Source organism: Taeniopygia guttata, chromosome 7, assembly GCF_048771995.1.
Source record: "Taeniopygia guttata chromosome 7, bTaeGut7.mat, whole genome shotgun sequence".
Taxonomy (NCBI): domain Eukaryota; kingdom Metazoa; phylum Chordata; class Aves; order Passeriformes; family Estrildidae; genus Taeniopygia; species Taeniopygia guttata.
Window position 1 is genome coordinate 18,273,078 of NC_133032.1, and position 24,393 is coordinate 18,297,470.

The following is a 24,393-nucleotide window of genomic DNA, read 5'->3' on the forward strand; positions in this document are numbered from 1 at the left end:
GAAAGGAGGGAGAGAGACATTTTCTTGGAAGAAAAGCTACCTGAGAATTTTATGATCACTATGTCATTCCCATATTTGCAGGAGGGACAAGTGTCTCTAGTGCCCTTGAATGTCCTGAAGATGAAAAAAGAACTATTGTCTCCCTGGATACATCACAAATGGTATGATCTCTTAAAATTTTATTGTAATTTTCTTTTTTAATCATCCTTCTTACTTGGGTGAAAACTACAGAATGACATTTATTTCTATTCCAGAACAAAGTAGGGATGAAAAAATTAATCAGCACCATGATTATTAAACTGGTACTTGTTCAGTTTGTTTTTCTGATATTAGGCCTGTAATACTTCATATGACATGTATATATTCAATAACAAAAAAATCACTGTTAAGCCTTATAGCAGCTTTAAACGATCAAACTCAGAGAAAGCTCCATTTCTTCTATATTGGAATTTGTGTCTGAGGATAAATGAAAAGCTAGGAGGAAGTTGTTATTACAAATTTCACTAGTTTTTGCACTAGACTTCGAATTACTTAAAGCAAAGATTGATAAGGTGACCTAATATCTATAAATCAACTTAAAGGATAAACTTCCAAGAAATAACTGGGGTTTTTGTGTAGATAGCATCTTGAGAATGTGAAGTTCCTAGCTTTATGGCAATCTAGAAATGAAGTTTTGCAAAATTTATTGCTAGTTTTCATCTTTTCATTATGAAGGAGCTTTGTACTTTTAAAATGATGGATTTATGGCTACTTGGTAATGAGATACTTCAGAAACAGCTCTGTATCTTTGATGTAAGGCTCTACTGCCTTCAGGTACTTGCTGAGCTTATTAACTCCTTTAGCCTTGAAGGTAAGTCCTGGGGTTCGGCTCCGTTTTCTGCACTCAGTGATTCTTCAGTTAAACAAAATGATATTTTTCTGCAGTGGTGGTACTTGTATGTTGAAGGAAGCTCTTCAGGTGCCTATGCAGAATGAAATCCAACAAGTACACTAGTGACTCAGGCCTTCATTTGAACTCCTTGATTAATAGCCCACAGCTTTGACTTCTGGCAGGTTTAGGTGTGGCAAGGAAATGTGGTTAATTTTTACTATCTTGCTTTTTTGTCAGCTAGATCCATAAATAAGCATTGAGTCAGAAAATAAACCAGTTTCATGTGTCTTGAATGACTGCCAGACAGTTCTAGTAATCACTAATGAAGAGAGAAAATTAAGGTGAAAGGAAGCATTGTCAAAGTTAAAACATATGTGTCTCAGAGCAGTAAAGATGATTGCTGAAGCTTTACTATTTTAATAGACACTTAACGATTATCTTTATTTAATATATAGGTTCCATATTGCATAAAGCTAGATCTATATAGGCATCTGAGATCAGTTAAGCAGTTTATTTGAAACTGAAGCAGCTGAAGTAGTTCGCTTTGAATAATTAGTTAGCCCATACTTTGTGAGAGGGAGACTCCTGCAGGGGTTTTGATTTCATTCTTTCTGGCTTTTTTGCTTTTTATTCTGTAAATATCCCTGGTATAAATTGACAAATAAATGTATTAGTCTCTTGTAGTGGTGACTTCATAAATTGAAACCTGTTGTGTAGCAGTTTGAGGTAGTGAAGAGCTTCCACTGGTGCAATACCTGGAGTGTATTAATAGTAAATTGTATGACTAAGCATGTTGATCCTATAGCATTAGGGAAGGAAGTAAACAGAAATCTTAAACACTCATTCTTAGTTTTGACTGGCTTTCCAACAGAATCGGATTCTCTGGATAGATGAAAAAAACTTAACGGCTTGTGTAGAAGCTGGCATTGTTGGACAAGATCTGGAAAAACAGGTATTTTTATCTGGTTAAGTTTCTAGGGTTTTTTTTAAATATTTTTATTAGGTATTGTTCATATCTTGTCCAAATCATTGAATTCTAGCTTAATTCTTGTGTGTTTTCATGCAGCTGATAAGAATTACATGCAATGGACCCACCCTTCTTAATATATGACCAGCAAACATACAAAGCCACAAGTTCCTGTGGTACAGAGAAAACCATGAGCTAAATGAGTTGCTGTAGACAGGATGTGGAAGTGACTTTTAGTCTTTTAGAACAGAACATAGTTAATGATCCCTGTTACGTGGCATACTTAAATACAGCTGTTCAACATGATTGTTATCAGTTGGTCAGTGCAATTGATTATCTCAAATGCGCTAATGCAGTTATCACTTAATGTGAGACTGCTTGGCCTTTAATTCTTGCTATTTGACAGCTTTGGTGTTGTAATTCTGAGGGCATCCTGTCAACCTCAGGTGCTGTGCAGATGGCAAGGCCAAGTTAATGCAGAAAAATGAGAAACAAGTGACTACTTAATGTACAGGAATGCATGATTTGCATCACAAGTAGTTGACAGTGTTGCATACAGGGAGCCCAACCAGATGGCTGTATATTAAAACATATCTCTCATTGAGAGAATTAAGTACAGGCAATTTGCTCAGATTTTCTGCAGACCTGCTGCATATCACATTAGGATAGAAGGAACAAGAGATTAAGTTCCTTATTTATTGGCAGCATTTGTGCAAAGTTGGCAGTTATTTAAATTATACGTTTTTTTTGCAGATGAATATGAATTTGCACCTTGTTTTGAACAACAGAGTTCTGTTTTAAAATATGGGGGAGGAGTATTATAGGATGATATGTAGCACAGGTATGCACAGTAGAAGCAGAATCAATTTGCATGCCATTTACTTATCCAAGATAAAAGTTTCATAAATGGGTGTGTGATCAGGATACTTATTTTAAAAAAAGACAAAAAACCCAAACAAGTATAGAATCTTGAATTTGGAGTACTAAGTTAATGCAGAACCTATAGGATATATTTTTTATTTTCTTTCTTTAGCTTGCTGAAAGTGGTTTCTGTACAGGCCATGAACCAGACTCCATGGAATTCAGTTCACTAGGAGGCTGGGTAGCAACACGAGCATCAGGCATGAAAAAAAACATCTATGGAAACATTGAAGATCTAGTAAGTAGCTTTAATACTTGTTATGATTTTTCTGTTCAGATATTTAAGTTTTATAATGACTCACAGTGGGAGAGTAAATAGTGGTTCTTTGTGTAATACAGTTTTGGTATCAAATCTTGACTGAAATGCTTGTTTCCTTGCTTTTGGTATTAGTACTACTAATCCTTATCACTGACATAAAAGTAATTTTCATTTGAGCACTCACTGACTAGCTTAAGGAATTGTTACCCTGTCCTGACTCTGATGCTATCTTCTACCATTTTGGACTCTCTGTTAATCCAGTGTAATAATCCTGTCAAACTTCCAGAAGTCCCATGTTCTCTCCTACTTGTGTGTACCTGAAAATGTCTAGCTGAACTGTCTGACAGCAAGCAAGCTCCCCACCTTCCCACATGCCCATGGCTAGCAGTAAATGACTAGGCTGTGTGGGTGCACAGTGGTGAGATCTAGTGCCACTACACGGTCTGTAGGAACCCAGAGGAAAGAAGCAGTGGACTGGGAATGGCAGTATTCTGCTCTTGAATTTGTTTTAGTCATTAAAATGGTTCAACTTTATATTAACTCAGATAATTTTTTGACTTTGAAGCATACTTTTTGATTTTAAAGTCTGCATTTTCTGGTATAACAAATACATTGAATATATTGAAGATAAATCATCACTGCTCAGATTGCCTGACTTTTTGCCTCAAACTTCTAGCTTTCTCTCATAATTTGTTTAACCCCTCCATGTGTCAGATTTCTCCTTTACTGCAGCATGCTTTAGGTAATGTATCCATGTTACCTCAGGCTTTTTCATCAGCTCAGAGTTTAGACATATTTGTTCTGTGCACAGATGTGACACTTCACTGTCAGTGACTGAGGCTGGCAGGAACTACACAGTTTTTATTCAGTAGACCTGGCTGAAGTAAAACTCTTTGCACTTACAAAGTGTCATCATTCCCCTGCTGCCTGAAGTTTTGCTTGTACTGGGAGTTGTGAAGCAGAAGGCTTCTCTATTATGGAAGCATAACTTCAGGCTGAAACAGCTTCTGAAATTTTCATTAGGAGGAAATAGGATTGAAAATTGATTCATGAGTTCGTGAGTTTCAAAATAACACAGTGAGCATGTTTCAAGGAAGTGTTTACCTTTTGAGGAATTTTGTATCATGAAACAGTATGTTATATAAGCTGCCTAAAATCCACTTACTGCAGAATCAACAGTTCATAAATTGCACATAGTGAAAATTACTTAACTACCTGTGCTTGAAAGTTTTAAAGCCATTAGCTGAAATTCAGTAATTTTGCTTAATTTAAAGGCATCACTAAAGCAAAGCTGAAATTCTACCCTTCCTTGGTAGAAAATAGAGGATTGAATTGAATAGAGGATTAAAAAAATTCACATGTAGGCTCTATTACATGTGCCTGAATGAAGCTGGAAACAGTAACATTGAAAATATTTTTTAAAAAGCAACCTTCTAGCCCTACATGTGTCAGTCTTATGGTAGGTTTTATATTGACAATCTATTTCACAAAGTATTTCACTACTTCTGTCTTTCCTCCTAATTGAAATATTTCTGTAGCAATCAACAACTGAATTATAGTAGCTTTATCAAGCAGCAGTTCTAAAGCAAAACTTAAGCAAAATTTAAGCCCTTACTTTTTTCCTCTGTAGTACGATGTATATTCTGGATTAAAATCTTGGTGTATATAAAGTTCTATCTGTGGAGTTCTACACTGAGAAGCAAAACAGTTTTAACTGGTAATGCCTGGATGTAGCCACCAGTTTGTATAATTTGTCATAGAATGGAAACTGTTGTGTGAAGAAACCATGCTGTGTCAAAATAATGGTTGGTAACAGTTCTCAGGTTCTTGGGGTTGCCTACAGAATGTCTAAAACCTATAAAGCCAAGCTATATCAAACTTAATATGTTTTGTGGAAAAAAAATAAAATAAAAATCTGTGTTTAATGCTAGTATTGATAGACATTACACTTTGTTTAAACAGGTGGTTCATATAAAAATGGTAACTCCTAGAGGAATAGTAGAAAAAAACTGTCAAGTACCTCGCATGTCAACAGGACCTGATATCCATCACTTCATTATGGGATCTGAAGGTATAAGCAAAGTAATTTCAAATACTGCATCTTAATTCAGTTTCCATAATGCTTGATTATTTGAGCATCTTTAATGCTGTAACTTCCAGTGTGTTAATGGGCGGCATTGTGCACGCATGAATTGCTTGTGTTAGAATAAAACATTGAGACCTTAATTAGGACTGGGAAGTTGCAGTTTTTAATACTGCTTTAAAGGGATCTGTGGAGTCAGCCTACAAATCTAGTAATAAAGAGCATGGTTTAGAGAATATATTGTGAGAATTCACCATGTAAAAAGTAAGGAATAAATAACCTGCTATTGCAAACTGAACTTTTGTGATGTCTGATTTATGTTAAATTAGAGCATTCTGGTAAATGTTAAGTTGGGTAGCTTGCAAGCAGTTCATCTTGGAACATTTTGCTCAGTTTTTCTCCTCTTCTGAAGGAACCCTCGGCGTGGTTACTGAAGTTACGATAAAGATTCGCCCAGTCCCTGAATACCAGAAGTACGGCTCTGTGGTCTTCCCCAACTTTGAGCGAGGGGTGGCCTGCTTGAGGGAAGTGGCAAAGCAGGTAAGGAAGAGCTGGATGTTGACTTCACTCAAGGACTTATGGATTCTAGCAGTAGGGGTGTATTGATGCTTCAGTATTTCTGGCAGTGGATAACCAGGAATTTGAGGTAGGAATCCCCTAAGTGTGTATGGTCCATGAAATGCAGGTTATGGCCCATGAGGATTTTGGAAATTACTCAGTTGAGGACTGAGCATGTTATGACTTTGCTTGGTATTCTGGGCCAAATCGTGGACAAACCTTTTAATGGCTTGTTTCAGTGGGAGTTATTTTTATATTGCAGCCTGAAAAATTCGGCTTTGTATCTCCTTCAGCTGCGAATTTTACCCTCAGATTAATTATGATTATGTAAAATGGACCAGTGTTTAAAGGAATTGAGTTGCAGCATACATATAAAAGGCAGTTGAATTCATAGCTTTGAAGTGGTAAAGGAGCAAAAGGAATGCAATGGAAGGATATTGCCTGTATTTAGAAATCACTGCCTGGAGCACAGTGACATGGGCAGATGAGATGGATATTTCCAAGTGAAATTGTACTTACAATGTAGTATTTAAATAGAGAATAGTGCAGGCAGATTGTTTCAGATAGTGAAGTACTTAAATATCAAAAGTTCCATAGTACTTTTCCTCAAGACTGTGCATTCAAAAAAATCTTATTCTGGCTAGCCTCTTTCTCTACTAACTAACTTTTCTCTGCTCTGTGCAAACCATACCAAATTATATATATGAATGGTAGAATGTGTCCTGAATTGGGGAAATAATTTCAGAAATGTTTTAATTAATGCCAAACTAAACACAGCTTTACATTTTTTCTAGTGATTGGTCTAAATTAATGGCTTAATGTTCCAAGCCAGATGTTCAGACTGGTATGTGAATGACATGTATATGCTAGTAAGCAGCACTTGCCAGTTTTTCTGTCATGCTTCTACTGCTAGTGCTTGTCCTTCTTTTTAAAGGTACCTAGGCAGACTTTTTGGGAATGCTTGATCGTATGGCTGATCAACATTTAAAACCAGTTAAGGAGCTCATATGTTTTCCTGTCTATGGGCTCAGTTAGAGGGGAAAAAAGAGGCACTATTTGCCACTTAATGTTGCTCCATTTCTAAGCTTCTTTTGCTGCTGCTGTTTCTCTGCTTCCTTAAGCCTGAACTACTTATTCTCTTCTGTTGCCCCTCACATCAATCTGAGTAGGAATTACAGTGATTACTGTCTGAAAAGCTCTTTTATGTATCTGTCCACTTTAATGTAAGAATAATCAGCCTGTAGGTTTTGGGTTGGTTGGTCTCATTTAAAACCGCTCTGTCAGCCTGCCTGGTGAGCTCCCTTAGATCTTCATGTTCTTTCTTCCTCTTGTGTCCAAATGCTTACTAATGATACTGTGAGGAATGAACATGTCAAATGAAGTGAAAGAGCAGTACTTCCATATCCATGTGATTAGATGATGACTAGCCTAAAATTCAGACTTTGTTATATTCCTCTGGCCGTACATTTCAGTATGACTGGATAGGGCCATCAGCAAGTATATGATGTAGGCATAGATATGTCCAGAGACTTACCTAAGTGAAGACAGCTGTTCTTACAGTTTTTCAGATTCCTGTACAGTGCAGAATCTAGATTAGACTCAAGTACAGATTTTGATTGCACTCTGACAGTAGAGCATGAATATAACAGGTCTAGCCAGGATGAAGTCACCTTTTTTCATAGCAGCATGTGTGGTGTTAGCTTTTGTACTTGTAACCAAAAGAGTGTTAACACACCAGTGTTTTAGTTATTGCTAAACAATGTGTACACAGTGTCAAGGCTTTTTCTGTTTCTCCCTTCTGTTTCTTCCCACCACCAAGTGTGTTGGGAGCAGATAAGGGGCTGGGAGGGTACACAGCTGGGACAACTGACCCAAATTGACTAAAGGCAGATGCTATATAAAATCATGTTCATAAGTAAAATAGAGGGGGGGTGTTTCATAGGGGTGCCATTGCTTGAAGACTGGCTGCATATTGGTCAGCTGATGGTAACTGATTGCTTTGTGAATTGTGCTTTTGTGGGTTTTTTTCCTCCACTTTGCTTACCAAGCTGTCTTCATCTCAATCCATGGGTTTTTCAGCTTTTGCCCTTCTGATTTTTCTTCCCCATCCCACTGGGGAGGGGGCTGAGTGAGCAGCTGTGTAGTGCTCAGCTGCATGCCAAGGTGACCTTCAACAGTGAAACTTTTTCAATTAATTTTTAGTATGTGTGTATCTCTGATTACACAGAAAGATAAGCTTGATGTGCTAAACAAGTGTACTATCTTTAGTGCATATGCCATTTTATAAAAACACTGAAAATGTGAAAATCGATGTTTTTGCACTATTATAATGTTGGCTTGAGGTTAAACTGAAAATTCTCAATGCATTATATCTAGACATACCTAGTAGATGTTGCTATTCTGGTGAAAACAAGCTTATAGTCACCCTCTTTCAATGATGGTGATGGCCAGAGGTCTCTGGTATCAAAGTTTGCTTTCTTACATGCTATTTTGAAATGAAAATTTGATTGTAATGAATTTTAAAACCAACTATGTACATAATCTTTTTAATTCTTCCTTCCTCTTACTCCTCTAACTTTGCCTCCAAGAGATGTGCTCCTGCATCAATTCGCCTTGTTGACAATGCACAGTTTCAGTTTGGTAAGTATGTAGATCATCATGGAGTATCATCTGTTTCAAAGGGCTTTTTAGTAGCTTAGGGCTATTTTGGGTAGTAATTCTTTTGCTCAAATCTAGACAGAGGGTAGCAAACCCAGAGTTCAAACTCCAGATAGTGCCGAACATGAGTTTCGAAACAGAAGCCTGTCTTTGTCTCTGAGGAAACACTGTCAGCTGCTTGAGTCAGTAAAGGGCCATGCTCTGCCTATAAATGAGATGGGTTTTCTGCTGTTTCCTTTCTTGACATTTAGTCTATTGGTGAGATTGAAATTCTGGAATTATTTCCTCTCTTTTGCTGTAAAGGAGTAGAGATTCTAGTTTTAAAATGTAGTACTTGAAACATTTTCTTCCTAAGAGTATTAATGAGCAGTAGGCTATGAAAAAAAATCAGAATGCCAGCACCTTATTTTCAAGGTAAGTGGGTTTGTTCCTTTAGATTTCATGAAAGCATCTCACAGATTCCTTAGAATTTGTAGGTTTTAAAAAAATATTCTGATATCATCATGTTTGATTGGGAGAGAGGTACTGATATATTTGTCCAAAGTTATCTGTCTGTTTTCAGAAAAAGATCAGGTGTTGTAAATGCTGTAACTGTGTGCAAGTACATCTAAGCTGTTAGGCTTTAAGTATTGAAAGTCAGTGAAGCTACCAGAAGACTCCTAAAGACAAAAGATTTAGTAAAATTTCAACTACTTCAAACACCTAAATAGGACAATGTCAAATATACAGAACAATCATTTCTCAGCAATTTTTAGGGAAAGCTGTCATTTTAAACTCTAGCAAATTTGGTAGAAGATATGTTCTAGCTCAAGACACACTCATGGAGGCTCTTAAGTTCCATGACCCAAAAGTGAATAGCTTGCAGAACTTGCTGAGACCTTGCTATTTTGATTGTACCCAGAAGATGAAAATGGGAAGTGTGCCTGACCTTGAAAACCTATACTATGATACTTCAACAAGTCAGAATTTCTGAAACATCTTGTGCACAGAAGCCTCAGTGATGAATCTCAGCTTCAAATGACATTAATATAGTGGTGTTGAGAAAGCTGAACTTCATTTTTCAAACCAAGGAAGTTGTGATTTGTAAGAGCTGAGAGGCCCAGCAAGCCTTGCTGCTTGCTTTGCTCACTCTTTTTTGTTACACTGTTCTGCTCGGACATGCCCAACAGGAGCAGGTGCATTTCTTTTTTATTTGGGAAGCACAATTTCACCAATTGCAAGCTGTACACATAGTTTCAGGTGTATCAATATTGATTTTTTCTTGTAATAACTAAGTAATTCTTTAGATTGTGGTTTAATAAATTCTTGTCTTTTCGTGATTTCTCTGTGCTTACTGAAGTCTGTTGTTGGTGTCCTTCTTGGGCTTTGTATCTGCTGAGAGACTCCCTCTTTGCTTAAGAGGAAAGAGGAGCAGTCAGTTGTTGAAGTTCATGTGTTATTCTGGAGGAAATGCTTTGTGAAGTATTTTAGAAGGAAGTGTCATGTAAATGGTGCATAGCTTTTTATGAATTGGGCTCACAGCATGTAGGCCAGATGCCAGGCTGCTAAAGTGAAGCGGTAATGAGAGTTCAGAAGTTGTTTGTGACTGAAAACAATGGAACAAACAGTAAAAGACTTTCATCTCAATTAAACCCAGTCCTGAGGCAGAAATGTTAATTTCACAGGCTCCAAGACACCATTTATATATCCTGGTAATTTTAGTTCACCGTTTGTCATTAAGGAAGCAATAACTAGCTTTATGTAGAAAACTTCACACAACTGATATAATTGTTAAGGAAAAAAATGCCTAACTCCTAACTTTCACCATTTTTGGCTGTTTGTTTCAGTGGTTTTGGTGTAACTTTAAAGAAGTTACTAATTTTTGCTTAGTTTTGTGGTGTAAAAACTAATAAAGCACTCTCTTAAAAATTTTCCACATGCCAAAGGCTTATGAAATCTAAACTAAGGCAGCCTTAATTGAAGTGTCAAATGTTTGTGCACAGTTGTACATACGTCTTCAAAAAATTAATGAAACCTTTTCCTAAATCATGTTCTAAATGAGTAGAGAGAATTCTCTTTAATTTTGATAATCAAAGTGCTGTGAGCAATTCTAGTAATTTTGACTACCAAGCTATTTTTTATTTGCCCCTTGAAATAAGAATCTTAAGAGCACGCTTTGCCTTAATATGTCTTTTTCTGCTTTTTGCCAAAGGTCATGCTCTTAAACCACAAGTTGCTTCCATTTTTACATCGTTTTTGGATGGATTGAAAAAGTTCTACATCACGAAGGTAATTTTGGGGTTTTTAATATTGATTTGAATTTTGTATGCTATTCATCAAATTGAAGATTTTTTGGTAAATTGCTTCTAATGCAGCTGAGTTTGAGTGTAACTGATACTATGGTGTAAGAAGCTGAGGTTCTAAAGGTGGTTTAATTCAAATGAGATTGTGTTTGAGGAGTTATTCCAAGAGAGCTGTTGTCACTGGTGATACCTGTATAAGAGATTAATGTGCTTTGTGTAACAGTAACTTGGTGACAGGGGAAGACTGGAACCAGTTTATCCAGCTTGCAGACCAGTGATAATCAGTGAATATTGATGGACTGAGGCTCACACTCTACTATATTTTCATCTTCCTAGATTTTTGCAAGGCATGATCTATCTTGTTATTACAATGAACTAGAATTTTACAAGATCCTCAAGATATTTGGCACATTTACCCATATAAATTGTTTTTTTTGTCTTTCTGGAATTCGTTCATTTTTAACCTACAATGATTTGGTGCTAAAATGATGTCACCTAGGCTTTTGTATTAAATATTTTATCTTACTGATTTTTTTCCTCCAAATTACCTAACTAGAGAGTTACTGCAAATATGGCTATTCAAACATGGAAAATTTCATTATTTTCCAGCAGTGGGTGTACTTCTGGAAAACAGTGACCTGTGCTGGTTCTGCTGCTTTTTCTTGGATTATTGAAGTGGGAAATACCATGTGTCTGAGACTTCTTTTGTTAGGGAATACATATTCTGTATAGAGATAGCCAAAAAAATTTTCCTTCCCTCCACATTCATGATGATTATAGTTTTCTTCCTGCTTTTATAGCTGATAGGGATAATTGATAGAATATAAATATATCTCTATTGCTCAAAGCATTTAAGTTTTTTTCTATTGCATAGGTTGTGCCTATCCTGTTTCTTAACAGGAGGAAGGAGGTGACAGATAATTTGTTATTTCCATTGATTTATCCTGTCAAGGAAAAACTTAAGTGTTTTGGGAGTAAATTTTGAAGGACTTTCTTCCCAATCATTCCTCTTAATTGCAGCAACACTCTCTGACCAGGGCATATGCTATGTATTTGAAAAGTAGAAACCTAAAAACCTGTATTCTGCCACATAGACAATGACTAATGGCAAGTTTGTCTCTCTTTGCAGTTTAAAGGATTTGATCCCAACATACTGTGTGTAGCTACCTTGCTCTTCGAGGGTGACAGAGAGAAGGTTCTTCAGCATGAGAAGCAAGTCTATGATATTGCCACCAAGTTTGGGTATGCTTTTCAAAGAACATTTTCAATGTGAAGCTGGGAATGGACTGTCCAGGAAAAAATTGGACTACCATATTTTTATAGAGGTTACTGTATGGATTTGTTCTCAGTTTAATAGTTTGAAGTGGCAGCAGTCAATTAGCTACTGAATGTTCCCTTTGATACGTATGGCTTGTACTAATTAGTAGGTAACTTTACTGAAAAACTTCAGCTGTGTATTGCAGAAAAATATTTGCTAAATATAGAATGAATGTTATCAAAATGGGAACAAGCCCTTTTAATTGCTTACAGGCATGGAAGCAGCTTGTTTTGCATTCCTAGACTCTATATTTTGACTACATAAAGGGAGAAAAAATTATAAGGGTGATATTACATTTTTGCAGAATTCATGTGAGTATATAAGTACAAGAAACTTGTTTAGTTGAAAGAGTGCAGTGATATTCTGTCCAACAAAGGGACAGAAAACACTCATTGAAGTGTCAGGCTGAATAATCATCAAGCAGTTTCTTTCCTTCTGCCTTGATTAAGTGGGATTGATTAAAACCATCATTAAAATTGTGATTTGTCAAGAATATACTGTTATTGCTAATATCAGTCTCAGCTTTTCAAATATACAAATAAGTGTTGTTTTATCCATCTCAAGGCTATAATTTCTGAATTTTGTGCTTTTATTGTGCTTTTGTTCTGTTACTTCAACTGTGAATCCTTTTGTATTTTGGTCTTTCAAGATGCTAGTGTATTGGTAAGGGGGGAAACTTGTCTGTGTTAGAGCCATTAGAAGATGGTGCTGTCTGTGCTGCTTGATTAGGGCTATTAGTGAAGTCTTCCATAGTTTAACCTGGTTTAAAACGCTAAACCTTTCAATGGCTTTATAGTATAAAATACTTCAATTCTACACTTCTTCAGGGTGTCTGATTTCGCACCCACACCCACCTCTCTCTCAGATTTATGGGAGCTTGTAGGGAGACTGATTCCAGATGCATAGCACTTTCTTGTCCTTAGAAACCAATAGTTAAAAACAATTGCTTTCATAATAATCTTTGCTAGACTAGTGAAAGCAAGGATTTCCTTTTTCTTTAGTGCTATAACCTTTGTGTCTTTTTTTTATTTCATTCAGATCTCTTATGCTTTGGGGATCTTAAGTTTTGGGGTCTCATGACTTGTGCACATAAAAGTACACAAATTCAACCTGCTTAGAAATGTAATTACCCATGTTCCTATAAATTAATATCCAGGATATATTGTGACTGCTTGTGTTTCTCCACTCTTTTGTGACTTTTGAAGACTGTTTTCCAAGATTACATCTAATATTTTGTAAAGTTCATCTCCAGGTTATAGAATGAAAAGAGAAATGAATAAAGGTCTGGTCTGAAGTATCTTCTGATTTCTAGTGAAGAGACCTCACTACTAACAACTATTTTAACACAGCCTAGGCAGCTAAACTTGCACATATGTTTAATAATCAAAGTTATTTTATAAATATTTTTGTAAACTGGTGACTAATTTGGTGGAAAATTAATTAAATTCTTGTAAATTGCAGTGGCTTGGCAGCAGGGGAAGATAATGGACAGAGAGGATACATGCTGACATTTGTCATCGCTTACCTCCGGGTAGGTCAGCTTTTGTCTCTGTCTGCTGCAACTTCTGTTAATTAATGTAACAAAACATAGAGGTGTTTCTTTGAAGATGCTTTCTCTGAAACCTGAGGGCAGGCTGCCTTGGATGGTATCTCAGATTCCTCCCAGAGGTTGTATCACTTCAGTTTCTGAGCAGTGATTTTTCATGGAATTTCATCTGCAGAACACCATATGGACATGAATTTATATGCTTGTCAAGAAAATACCTTCTTTTAAAGGGTAGGGAGATTAGATTGAAGAGTCCACAGGGTGAATGAAATCGGAGGCTTGGAGTGTACTTGAAATACTCATGTGCTCACTTGCATTTTTACTCTTCTTTGGCAATCTGCTTATGACTGGTTTAAATCAGAGTTCCAGCATAAGAGACTTTTAGTCTAAACTGCTGCAGCAGTTCTTACGCATTTTAGTCTTACTGTTGGAGACTTTTTTATTTTTCAGAATAATATGCACATCCTGAGTGATTTGTTGGGGACAAATTACTGAATCTCTCTTTATTTCAGCAGGTTGTGTGTAAGATGGGAAGATGTTTGTCTCTTTTCTATCTAGGCAGTGACTACATTGCAAAAAAATATTTTTACTAGGTATTATACTGATGAGCACAGTGAAACTCTTTCTATCACTATAGTGATAAAAATATTTGATTAGTGTAGACATACTGGCAGTCTGACAAATTATCTCACTGTAGCCATGACATCAAAATGTTTGTCATCTTTGTCTTTTAAGAGCTTCCCTGTTTCCCTATTAATAATAAACTTATGTCACTGGGACATATGGGTGTTTTTGCTAAATTAGAATGTCTGTTCTTCTGCATACTAAAAGGTTGTTCACCTGATCACTGTGTAGCATACACTGGAATCCCAGATGCTGATGTTGAATGTTACTGATAATTTCCTTACTCTTTTTATTAGGACCTAGGCCTGGATTATTATGTAATAGGAGAATCATTTGAGACATCTGTTCCTTGGGATAGGTAAGCTCTGATTACTCTTCAGAATTTCTTAAAACTTGATTTAATTCAAATTGTTCCTAACTCATGTTTGCTTATGAGGATGCTTCTTTTAGGCCTTACATGTACTGGATGCAACCTGACAGACCTTGAGTCTTGCCAGCTGTGTGTTCTTGCTAAAGTTGCTGAGAAATTACATATCAGAATTTTGTAAATGCAGTGTATCAAGCATTCAGCAATATTTCCTCTTAAGTTAGCTTACTGTAACAAATTTAGGATTTGAAGTTTCCCTGTTTAGGAGGCAGGACATTGGTGACAGTAATTGCAGTGGAGGATGAGCAGCCGTGTGTGTGGGATCAGCAGTGTATTTCAAAGGGATTAGTCTGTAGTGAAGATTAAAACAATCAAGTATATTTAAATAAAGTTTTTTTTTCTTTTTCCAGTAATGTAGGGAAATACTGAAAAAGTAACTTCTGCCCAGGATTGAGATCTTTCACCTAAGGATATTTTATCTATTCGCTATGGTTGAGAAACATTTGACCACAACAGAGTTTAATATACAAAATCATTTTGGATGCTCTGGTCCATTTGCTAAGCCTGAAATCTCTTGAATAGGACCTTAAGTTATTTGAATCAAAGCTTTACAACATTCAATGCAAAGTCTGATGACTTAAGTTGGCAACCCTATACCCTTGCTATTGAATTTAGTAGCACTGGTAAATTCCAGCCCCTATATGAAAATTGGCAAAGTGTCCTAAGAGCGTAGAAGAAAATTGAGGACAATTTTAAAGTGAAAGTTCTCTTCCTTTTACTTTAGCTTTATAGATTTTGAAGCATGCTAACTTCTTTGTCACGATTTTTTTTGCCTCTTCCTCATATCAGAATACAATGAATTTTTGCTTAAGAAAGTATTTAAAATTGTCCTCACCAAAGCAAATGCTTTGAAAACTTTTTTCCTACTTCGATTCATAAGGATCATGTAACTTTCCATGAACTGATTAACTTGTTCTTACAGGTAGCAGATACTTGAATAAAATATTTATCTGGCTTTCTTATTCACTAAATGATTAAATTCTCTTGTGTTCTGTGAATCTTTAATGTAGTTCTAAATCTGTGTAAAACATCAAAGTCTGAATTATAGCTCTGCAGATCTTTGTGGGAGAGTGTGTAACTGAAGAAATGGTCATTTGAAAAACAGTGATTTATTTTGGTTGCTTTAGCACTTTGTTTGCACCTGGGTATGCCCTATAAGAACCTAAAAAAAAAAAAAAAGGCAGAGCAAATATGGCTTCTAACGAAGTCTAATAGCTCACTGCCATGTTAGAATTATAGTGTTTCAAGTTGGCAGAGTAGTGCCCTGCTGAAAGATCTCCAGTTTTGGTCTTGCAGCAACACAAAGGTATGGTATTAGTACAGTGCCAGACCTTTGAGTTCTCAGGATTTCTTCTGCATTTGTTAACTACTTTGCCAAAACTTTGAGGCTGTTTTGCTAAGAAAGTAAAGACATACAGAACAACATCATTTTTTTTTTTTTTTTTTGAACATTTTTGACAACTCTTCCTTTGAAGAAGAGCTTTTAGGTTCTCTGTTTCAGAGTAAACTTCCTATTCAGGAGAAGTGCAGAAAAAGCAGTGGAGTCTTGATGAGGACTATTCCTAGAACAAAGTCTAAGCTAGTTAAGAGTGGTTTTAGAAAGTACTCTTATATTGTATTACATTATGCTTTCTTAAAAGTTTGTGAAGTTCTTTTTTTAGAAACTGTATAAAATCACATACTGAAATATTATTTTAATGTGTTTCTTGTTACAGGGTTTTGGACCTTTGTAGAAATGTAAAGGAAAGGATAGTACGAGAATGCAAAGAAAAGGGTGTTCAGTTTGCTCCTCTTTCCACCTGTAGGTAAGCCACGCAATAATATAAATATTTTTTCTAAGTCTTTGTTCAGTAAGAGATCTAGTGAGGATATTACAAATACTAGCAGACCTTCCTCTTGAACCTGCAAGTGGATTACATGGAAGAATTGGGAGTTCAAGTGATTAGTAGCTCTTTCTTAGGTTTTAAATTCTTGCTTATATGGACAAGAATCAATTGTAATGACTTACGAGCTTCAACTTTCAAAGTTGAAGCACCTCATAGCGTTGAGTCACTCATGGATTAGGAGCAAAAAGTATAAAGAAATATTTAAAAAATGCTGTTTCTTTGAATAAGATAGGAAGGAATCTTAGGAGTTTTATTATGTCACATAGTGGTTGGCTTAATATCATAAAGCTTTGTGTATAATGCAGTTCTCTTCAACAGGGTGACACAGACTTATGATGCAGGTGCATGCGTCTACTTCTACTTTGCCTTTAACTACAGAGGAATTAGTGATCCTATTCATGTCTATGAACAAATTGAGGTAATGTATAAAGAAACAATAGTTAGAGGGGGAAAAGCTGATGACCTGTATTTTGTTCTGAACCTATTGGCCAAGCTTACTGATGTTTGCAGGAAATATCTTAAAAGTATGTTTGTAAAGCTTTGATCATTATCAGTAATAAGAGGTACAAGCTAATAGGCCATCAAGTAGAGAAAAGGCTACCAGGTGGCAGCTTTTAGATATCAGTACATCAGTAGTTCTGACTAAAGTATAGAAGAGCTTGACCTGGAGTTTCTTGGATGGAAGAAGCTTCAAACCTTAAACCCCAAATCCATGGGAAATTAATCTTCTTTAGTTCCATTATTTACAAAACCACTTCTTCTGCTTAATACTCAGTCTGTAAAATGCATGGTAAAACTGTCAAGATCATACCTTATTAATAGTGCTGCATGTAGAGAATAAGGAATGGTATTGTCTCATGCCATTACTGTTAGGCTGAGATAACCATTGGTGTAAGCCCAGTCTGTTAGACCAGTTGTAAGCTGCTTCAGCATGGGCCAAGCAGCTCTGCAGTGCTTCTGCTGTAACACTACAGCTGATGAAACACTGTACTTACCTAGTTAGGTGAAAGGAATATCTTTGTTACCTTCAAGATGTAATTCTTGGAAGGACTATGGCCAAACTGCTTTTTGTCCTGTGTTCAGGTTCCTAGCTCAAATTTCAGCACCAGAAAATTGTTAATAGGACTGTAGAGAAATGGTATTTATAATTGGGATATCATTCTTCTCATGCTTATTCATTAGAAATTTCTCTTGAATTTGGCAAGTGGGTGCAAAGTTTTATCTACAAGTTCAGAGGCTTCCATGCTGTTGCATATAGGGCACTGAAGAATGTAATACTTGAGTATTTATTTAATGAAACTTACTTAAAACAAGAAAATACTTTAATTGGAATTAGTTTGTGTGATGACCTGAATGCACGTTTTCCATTGTAGTGACTAAATTTAACCTAACAAAGTGAGTTTGCTGACCAAGTAAATGTACTCTATGGCAATCCGAAAAAAAACCTCTTAACTGCACAGCTGCAGTTATATATGTTATTCCTACAACAGTACACTCTTTAGAAAAAAAAATATAGTGCTTGGGCTTAGAAAAGCTTTTGTTTTTTACACCTTCTAAGCTCTCTTAATTATTCAGAAGTGAACGGCAAAGAAGATTCTACAACTTGAACGTTCTTAACATAAAAAACTAAATTTTCTGCCACAAACTGCACCCATGAAAGGGTTGTCTCTTGTAAAGTACCTCGCTGCCTCAACCAGGATCTTGGAGATCTGGGTTGAACTCTGATCTGAATAAGGATCTTGACTCGCTCTGAGAAGCCTGTTTTCAGACTTCTTTTTTGAGACTGAATCATCTTCCAAATGAGCATCCCAACCACTGGATATTTTAAGTTTTGTCTAGGGGAAAGTGATCCAGAATATTCCATTCTTGAGTAATACATTTGTTACAAGAGATGCCATTTGAAATGTTGAGGCTTTAATATTTATTTAGAAGACTCTTACTTACGTCTATCTGAAGGCTTGAACTATAATTTTTATCAATATAATGTGCCCTAATTACTTCAGAAACTTTTCATACACATGTGTGTATGAGTGCAATAGCAAGCATTTAATGAAATCCAAAAGTCTTGTGCAATTGCTGTTGAATAAATACCATCTCTTTCAAATTTAGAGGGCTGCTAGAGAAGAAATACTTGCCAATGGAGGAAGTCTTTCACATCACCATGGAGGTAATGTTCTCAGTCTAATGTTAGTCTCTTTGATACTGCTAAATATTCATAAGTACATAAAATAGTTTGTAGTAGAATTCTGAAAAATACTTTGTGGCATTAACTGAAATTCCTGGGGGAGGGTCAAGGGGGGAGGGAGGTCTCCTGGAATTTTTTTCTAGAAACTTCTCACTATTTTCAGTGTGATCAGTTTGTCTTAAACAACTTTTACTGATTCTTGTGTAGATATATATCAGTTACAAAGACTTCAGATGGGATTTTCAGAGTTTTAAGACAGTTTTGTGTCCCTTGTGGCTTTGTGAATGCTGTTCGCCCAAATTCTGGAGCACTGAGGCGAAGTGTCTGAATAAAAGGGCCAGTGACTTTGAACTGGACTATGTTGCAATCTACCATTTGTTGTATAATTGGTGTTATGTAAGTGTTGACTTTACTGGCCTGCTGTGTGCTAAGTTCTAGTTACCTAGTTTCCTCTCTTGGAGTTTGGGGATTACTTGTCCTGTGTTACTAGCATCTTCACAAGGTATTTTGTGCTTTAATATTAAGAACCAATGTCATGTATTAGCAATACTTCCTATTCCTGATGCTTTGCATTTGCTTTTCCCACATACATGGATAGTCTAATTGGATTGCATGTGTCCTATATAGCCTTGGATGTCAGGAAGACTTGTGACATCAGTGTGATTTGTGCAACTACCTTTTTGCAAGTGATAATCTTCATGCATGTCTTCTCTCTACTCTCTTGGGGCATTGCTTGGTCACAGATGAGAGGTGTAATGGTTTTAAAAAAACTAGAGAAAATATTTGTAATTCTGAAATTTCTGTGTGAGGGAAAAAAACGAAAGGGCAGAAGCTGTGCTTTAAAACATGTCAGTTACTTCCTAAACTTAAAGAGAACTTAAACTTTTAGCTAGGGCTGTTTTCAGACATCTTTTGTGATGGAAACTGAAACAGACTCTGCTTTAGCAGTATCAGGATGTGTAGGTAATAACATGAGTGAAAAGGTTTCAGTAGTTTTTGTTTGATATGCTCTTACAGTCCTCTGATTAAATGTGTAATATGGTGTTGTAGTGGACCTGTCAATTCTCACACACTGGATGTGGGATTACCCCCTTGATGTACTCATCTGCTTTCCCTGCTGTGGCAGCTCTGTTTTACTGTGATTAGCATTTCATCCAACTCACATGCAGCTGGAGCTTGTCACACATTTGGATGTATTTGCCCTCACCATATAAAACCTTGCTTACCACATGTGTTGAACAAGAAAAAAAATAATTATATAGCATTTTCAAACCCTTGCATGCTTGAATCTTGTGACTCCACAGCTATGAAAACTGGGTTTGTTTGACTTCGTATGCTCCTGTGGTATGCATGACTGCCTCTGATACTGATATATATTTTCCACTTTGAGTGGTTTTGTCTGGCAGTTCAATGTGTTCAATATTCAAGATTAATTTTTTCCTCTTCTTAGTAGATGTGGTGCTGAAAATTAGCCTAATTTTGTCAGTTTTATTTACTGACCTTCAAGCCTTGTAACTCTTAGCACTGACTGGTCTATTGTGTAGGGTAAAAGAAAATACTAGTGCAATTTCCTTTGGTGTTTGTCTTGTAATTGTGATTAATAACAGTTGTTTTCACTATCTGGAAACAGGCTGATTTGTCTGCCTACAATCACACTGTGATAAATGGAGCTATTTTAACTCTGGGTTTGTGTATCAAAGAAAACAGATGTAGTCTGGGACTTGAGGCTATAAGAAATACAAAGCCTGCTTAAGTCAATGTTCTTATACTCCTTGAGTGAAGAAATGGTCATATATGACAGTTTGAGTTGTGTAAATATATAAATTACTTTACATCTAGTGAAGTGTCAACTGCATGTAGGTGCGCAGTAAGAACTGAAATCATGGTACTTTTAACTTCATGAAGAGTAGCTTGAGAAGGACTTTACTGTGGATAACTCCTCCTTCCCCCACCCCCGATTATAGTTGTCACCCTGTCTTGACTGTGTTCTGTACTCAGAAAGGGACATTGCACATCTTCAAGCACAGCTTTGAGCCTTCTTTTCTAGGTACTGAGTATCTTTTGATTTGAAAGTCACGTATAATTGCTAGAGAGCCACAGATAGTGTTTAGGAACTTAGCATTTAAAAAGCAGCATTAGGAATGGCAGTTTCTTGTGGATACAAGCTTAAGTTCAGATACATAGTTACTCTAATCATTTATGGCAAGTCCTTAAAACACCCATATGATGTGTCACACTTGAATTTTTCTTTTATCAAACATGCCTTTTTTTGTATGCATGAAATCACATCCTGAGGAGGTACCAGTAGGTCTGTCTGGTGTATAAATATGATTATAACCCCTTTGGGGTTCACCATTAGAAAGGGAGAAGGTTGGATTTGGACTTGATCCTTTTCATATCACCAAGCTAAGGACCCATGTAAAACTAAACAGTGTAAAAAGTAATGATACATTGCTTCCCTTTGAGGGACTGTTACTGCAACTGGCTGCTTAAGGAAACAATTACCAGATTGTGGGGTTGAGGAAAATAGCCCCATTTAGCCACTTAACATAATAGAACTAATTTTCTTCTATTTTCTAGACAACTGATTAGAATAAAGGTTAACCAGGTAGTCCATGCTGCATAGGTTTAGCTATAGTATCAATGACAGTTTATGTAGGAAAATAAAAAATAAGAAAAAAGTTCCACAACACTAAAAACCAAAGTAAACTCAGACAAGCTACAAAATCTGAAATTATAAAGTTCTTCTATGAGGGGGAGTTGAACGCATTCTTTTCTACAGAGGGGAGAAAATCTTCTACCCTTAGGTTAAGCATAGTAGAGTTTACTGTACTCATTAGAATGAGTTGAAACTGATACATTTGTTAGACATGGAGTAACCTCATGTGAAATAATACAATAACACAGTTGTAGTTTCCTCCTTGATCTGTTGAAAGTCTTAATAGAATAGTTCTCTTCAGTGCCTTTTCAAAAAAAAAAAAAGAAAAAAGGAAAGGACCTCCCGATTCATCAACACTGAATTTGAGAGTAATTCAGCTGTTAAGATACCCAGTGAAAATATGCAAAGTGTTATGGTGGTGGTAAGTGTTAATTATGCAGTAGACTTGGTGTACACTGCTCCAATATACTCCAGTGCTGCCATGTTTTACATTAATGCACTGACCTTTCTCAGTATTGCAGAGCTCTCCCTGGAAGAGTAATAGCATGTTAAGCAGTCTATATGGGCAGTGAGCTGCTCTCTGGAAGGACAGCTAGCTTCAGGAAGAGCAACAGCTGGATGAGCCTCATCCTTCTTAGGACCTGTCACTGCTGCTCCTTTTGCAAAGCTGTTGTTACGAAGTTACTGTCCCTTCAAGTTGAAAGGGCTGGAGCAGAGGAAGTCCAGAGCCATGTGCAGTGCCATCAGAACCTGTTTCCACTGGGACCACACAGTACTATAAATCTGTTCTGCATGGCTGTAGAGTAATTCCTGGAATCAGTCAGCTACATGAAATTTTTTCTTACAGAACTGTTCATGTGTGGCCTGGTACTTCATATTCCAAAAGTGAGAAAGCCAATTGCTGCCTGCTGTTTGCTCACTTCATTTTGAGCAGCCAGACTTTTTGTAGCCATCCAGATGCATTTTCAAAGACAGGCAAGTGAAAACGGGTAATTGAAAGATGAACTTTTCCAATGGAGAAACCAACATGGAGCAGCACGTATCAGAGCTGGGGAAAAGCTACTTAGCCAGTTCACATATTTCTTTATATGTGGACTAGAATGATAGATTAAAAACCTAAAAATAAAGTTGGAGTTGGACTGTCTTTGGAGTTGCTACTGCACAAGCTCCTTGGCTTTCTGATCTGAAGTACCTTGTGAGAAGTAGGCTCCCTGCCATGCTGTGGGGTTTGTACTCAGTGTAATAGACTGAGGTTCAGATTGGAGGTTTCTGGCTTCCTAGCAGTGTAAGTTTTAAGGCAGTATTAGACTGCTCAGGAACAGGCTACTTGCCACCTGTAAAACCTGAAAACTGATTCTCTTGTACCTCATATTGGATACGTAGGATCACTGAATCACAGAATGGGTAAGGTTGCAAGGGGCCACGATGGGTCATTTCATCCCATTTCCCTGCTCAGACAGGGCCATCCTAGAGCATCATTGCACAGGGTTGCATCCAGAAGGTTCTTGAATACCTTCAGAGGGAGACTGCACGCTTTCTCTGGGCAATCTCTCCCAGTCCTTGGGCACCTGCACAGTAAAGAAATTATTCCTCATGCTTAGTTGGAATTTCCTGTGCCTGTTGCCTCTTGTACTTTTGCTTGGCACCACTAAGCAGAGCCATATATGTTGTTATATAATATATTGTTAATAATGTTATGATGTAGTATATAGAATCAGGTGACTTTGATCACATTTTTTAATTGTGGAAAGTATACTGTGCTTGAAGGCCTGTAAGTCGTAGATGCTTGTATACATTCTGGTTTTGTGCACTGTCTCCTGTCAGTTCTAGATAAATGCCATCATATAGGGCTCAAACTGAAACACTTTCTCTAGGCTAGAAGCAGGAAGTTGGTTTTTTGTAGTCTGTGATAGGATCAGGCCTAACTGAGATCTTTGGGACATTAAGGCTTCCTTGAGCACAAAGCTGTTCTTTAGCTAGGCTTAGAGTGGAGGTAAGCAACTTTGTCACTTAGAATTATTTTTATGTTCATACTAACATCTTTAACTATTATGGCATTTTCTTCCTCTTTTTCACTTCTCATCCTTGAAGCCATTTGGGTTGTCCTGTGAAGGAGAAGCACCAGAAAATGTATAGCACAGCACTAACCTGAAGTGAAACAATATCTAAATGACCTTTCTAAGCGCTACTCTCATTTTCATAGAGCCTTTCCTTCTTTGTCTGTTTTCCATTTTATCTGATGGACCAGCATAGAATTAGGAGAGGTTGCTTCAAAGCTTTTTAGCTCTAATATGAAAACTTGAGTAGTTGAAAACTCCATGTATGTTTTACTGACATGAACAGTAGGAGCAGGGAATCAACGTCACTCTTACCAAGGGGTTAAAATCTTTTTGTTGAGCATGTTTGTGAAGGACTGCTGGTAACTGTAGTATAGCTTTTTTTGTTTCCAGTTCACTAATCAGATGTGTGTTAGATTTATTATTGCAAAAGTATAAACCATAGAAAATTTGACAAGATAGATGTGTAAATTATCACTTTGACAGAACTAATGATGCACTCCAAGCACCTTCTGTTTTCCAGCACTTGGTGAGCGACTTCATTAAATATGCAACGACTGTTTGGTGCTGCTCAGACAGTAGTTCAGTTCCTTGTGGAATTGCATTATTACTGGAGGTGTAAAAGAAGCAGGCATGCTAGCTGTTGGGCATCCTGCTGTGATTCTAATGTGCTCCATCTTGTTGGAGCAGTTGTTTGCAGTCTTTTCAGGACAATTACATCCATAACCACAGAACACATTCACTGAAACTATATTACAGATAACAGTTGAGAATAGTAATGACTGTTCTTCAGCTGCTGCTTGTGTAAGAGCCAGTGTGAGTGACTTGAGGGGATGGTCAAGCCACGTCCACAATTCAGGTTTTTTGTAGTAGTGTTAAAAGTTTTAACAGATAAAATTTGACCACGTCAGTGTGCTCAGACAGTCACATTGTAGTGACAGTATATTCACAGATGGAGATTCTTTCTTGAGCTAGGGCTGCAAAATACAGCCAGGGTTCCTACCACATGACAAATTCTTTTGTCCTTCAGTTGTGATCTTTGATCTTGACACACATGCTGCTAATAGTAATTTTCTAGCAAACTGCAAATTT

At 36.8% G+C, this 24,393-nt stretch overlaps 1 protein-coding gene across 1 annotated transcript in view; it reads left to right on the forward strand.

The window, feature by feature from the left end:
* Positions 1 to 24,393, forward strand: part of AGPS (alkylglycerone phosphate synthase) — a 47,410-nt gene that overhangs the window by 21,738 nt on the left and 1,279 nt on the right. The window contains exons 7-19 of the mRNA XM_030277553.4: positions 82 to 161; positions 1,743 to 1,823; positions 2,872 to 2,997; positions 4,981 to 5,089; positions 5,514 to 5,641; positions 8,248 to 8,299; positions 10,509 to 10,585; positions 11,729 to 11,841; positions 13,379 to 13,448; positions 14,384 to 14,445; positions 16,230 to 16,319; positions 16,719 to 16,818; positions 18,510 to 18,567. Of these exons, the coding sequence (XP_030133413.3) occupies positions 82 to 161; positions 1,743 to 1,823; positions 2,872 to 2,997; positions 4,981 to 5,089; positions 5,514 to 5,641; positions 8,248 to 8,299; positions 10,509 to 10,585; positions 11,729 to 11,841; positions 13,379 to 13,448; positions 14,384 to 14,445; positions 16,230 to 16,319; positions 16,719 to 16,818; positions 18,510 to 18,567 (1,146 nt within the window). The remainder of the gene's footprint in view (positions 1 to 81; positions 162 to 1,742; positions 1,824 to 2,871; positions 2,998 to 4,980; positions 5,090 to 5,513; positions 5,642 to 8,247; positions 8,300 to 10,508; positions 10,586 to 11,728; positions 11,842 to 13,378; positions 13,449 to 14,383; positions 14,446 to 16,229; positions 16,320 to 16,718; positions 16,819 to 18,509; positions 18,568 to 24,393) is intronic.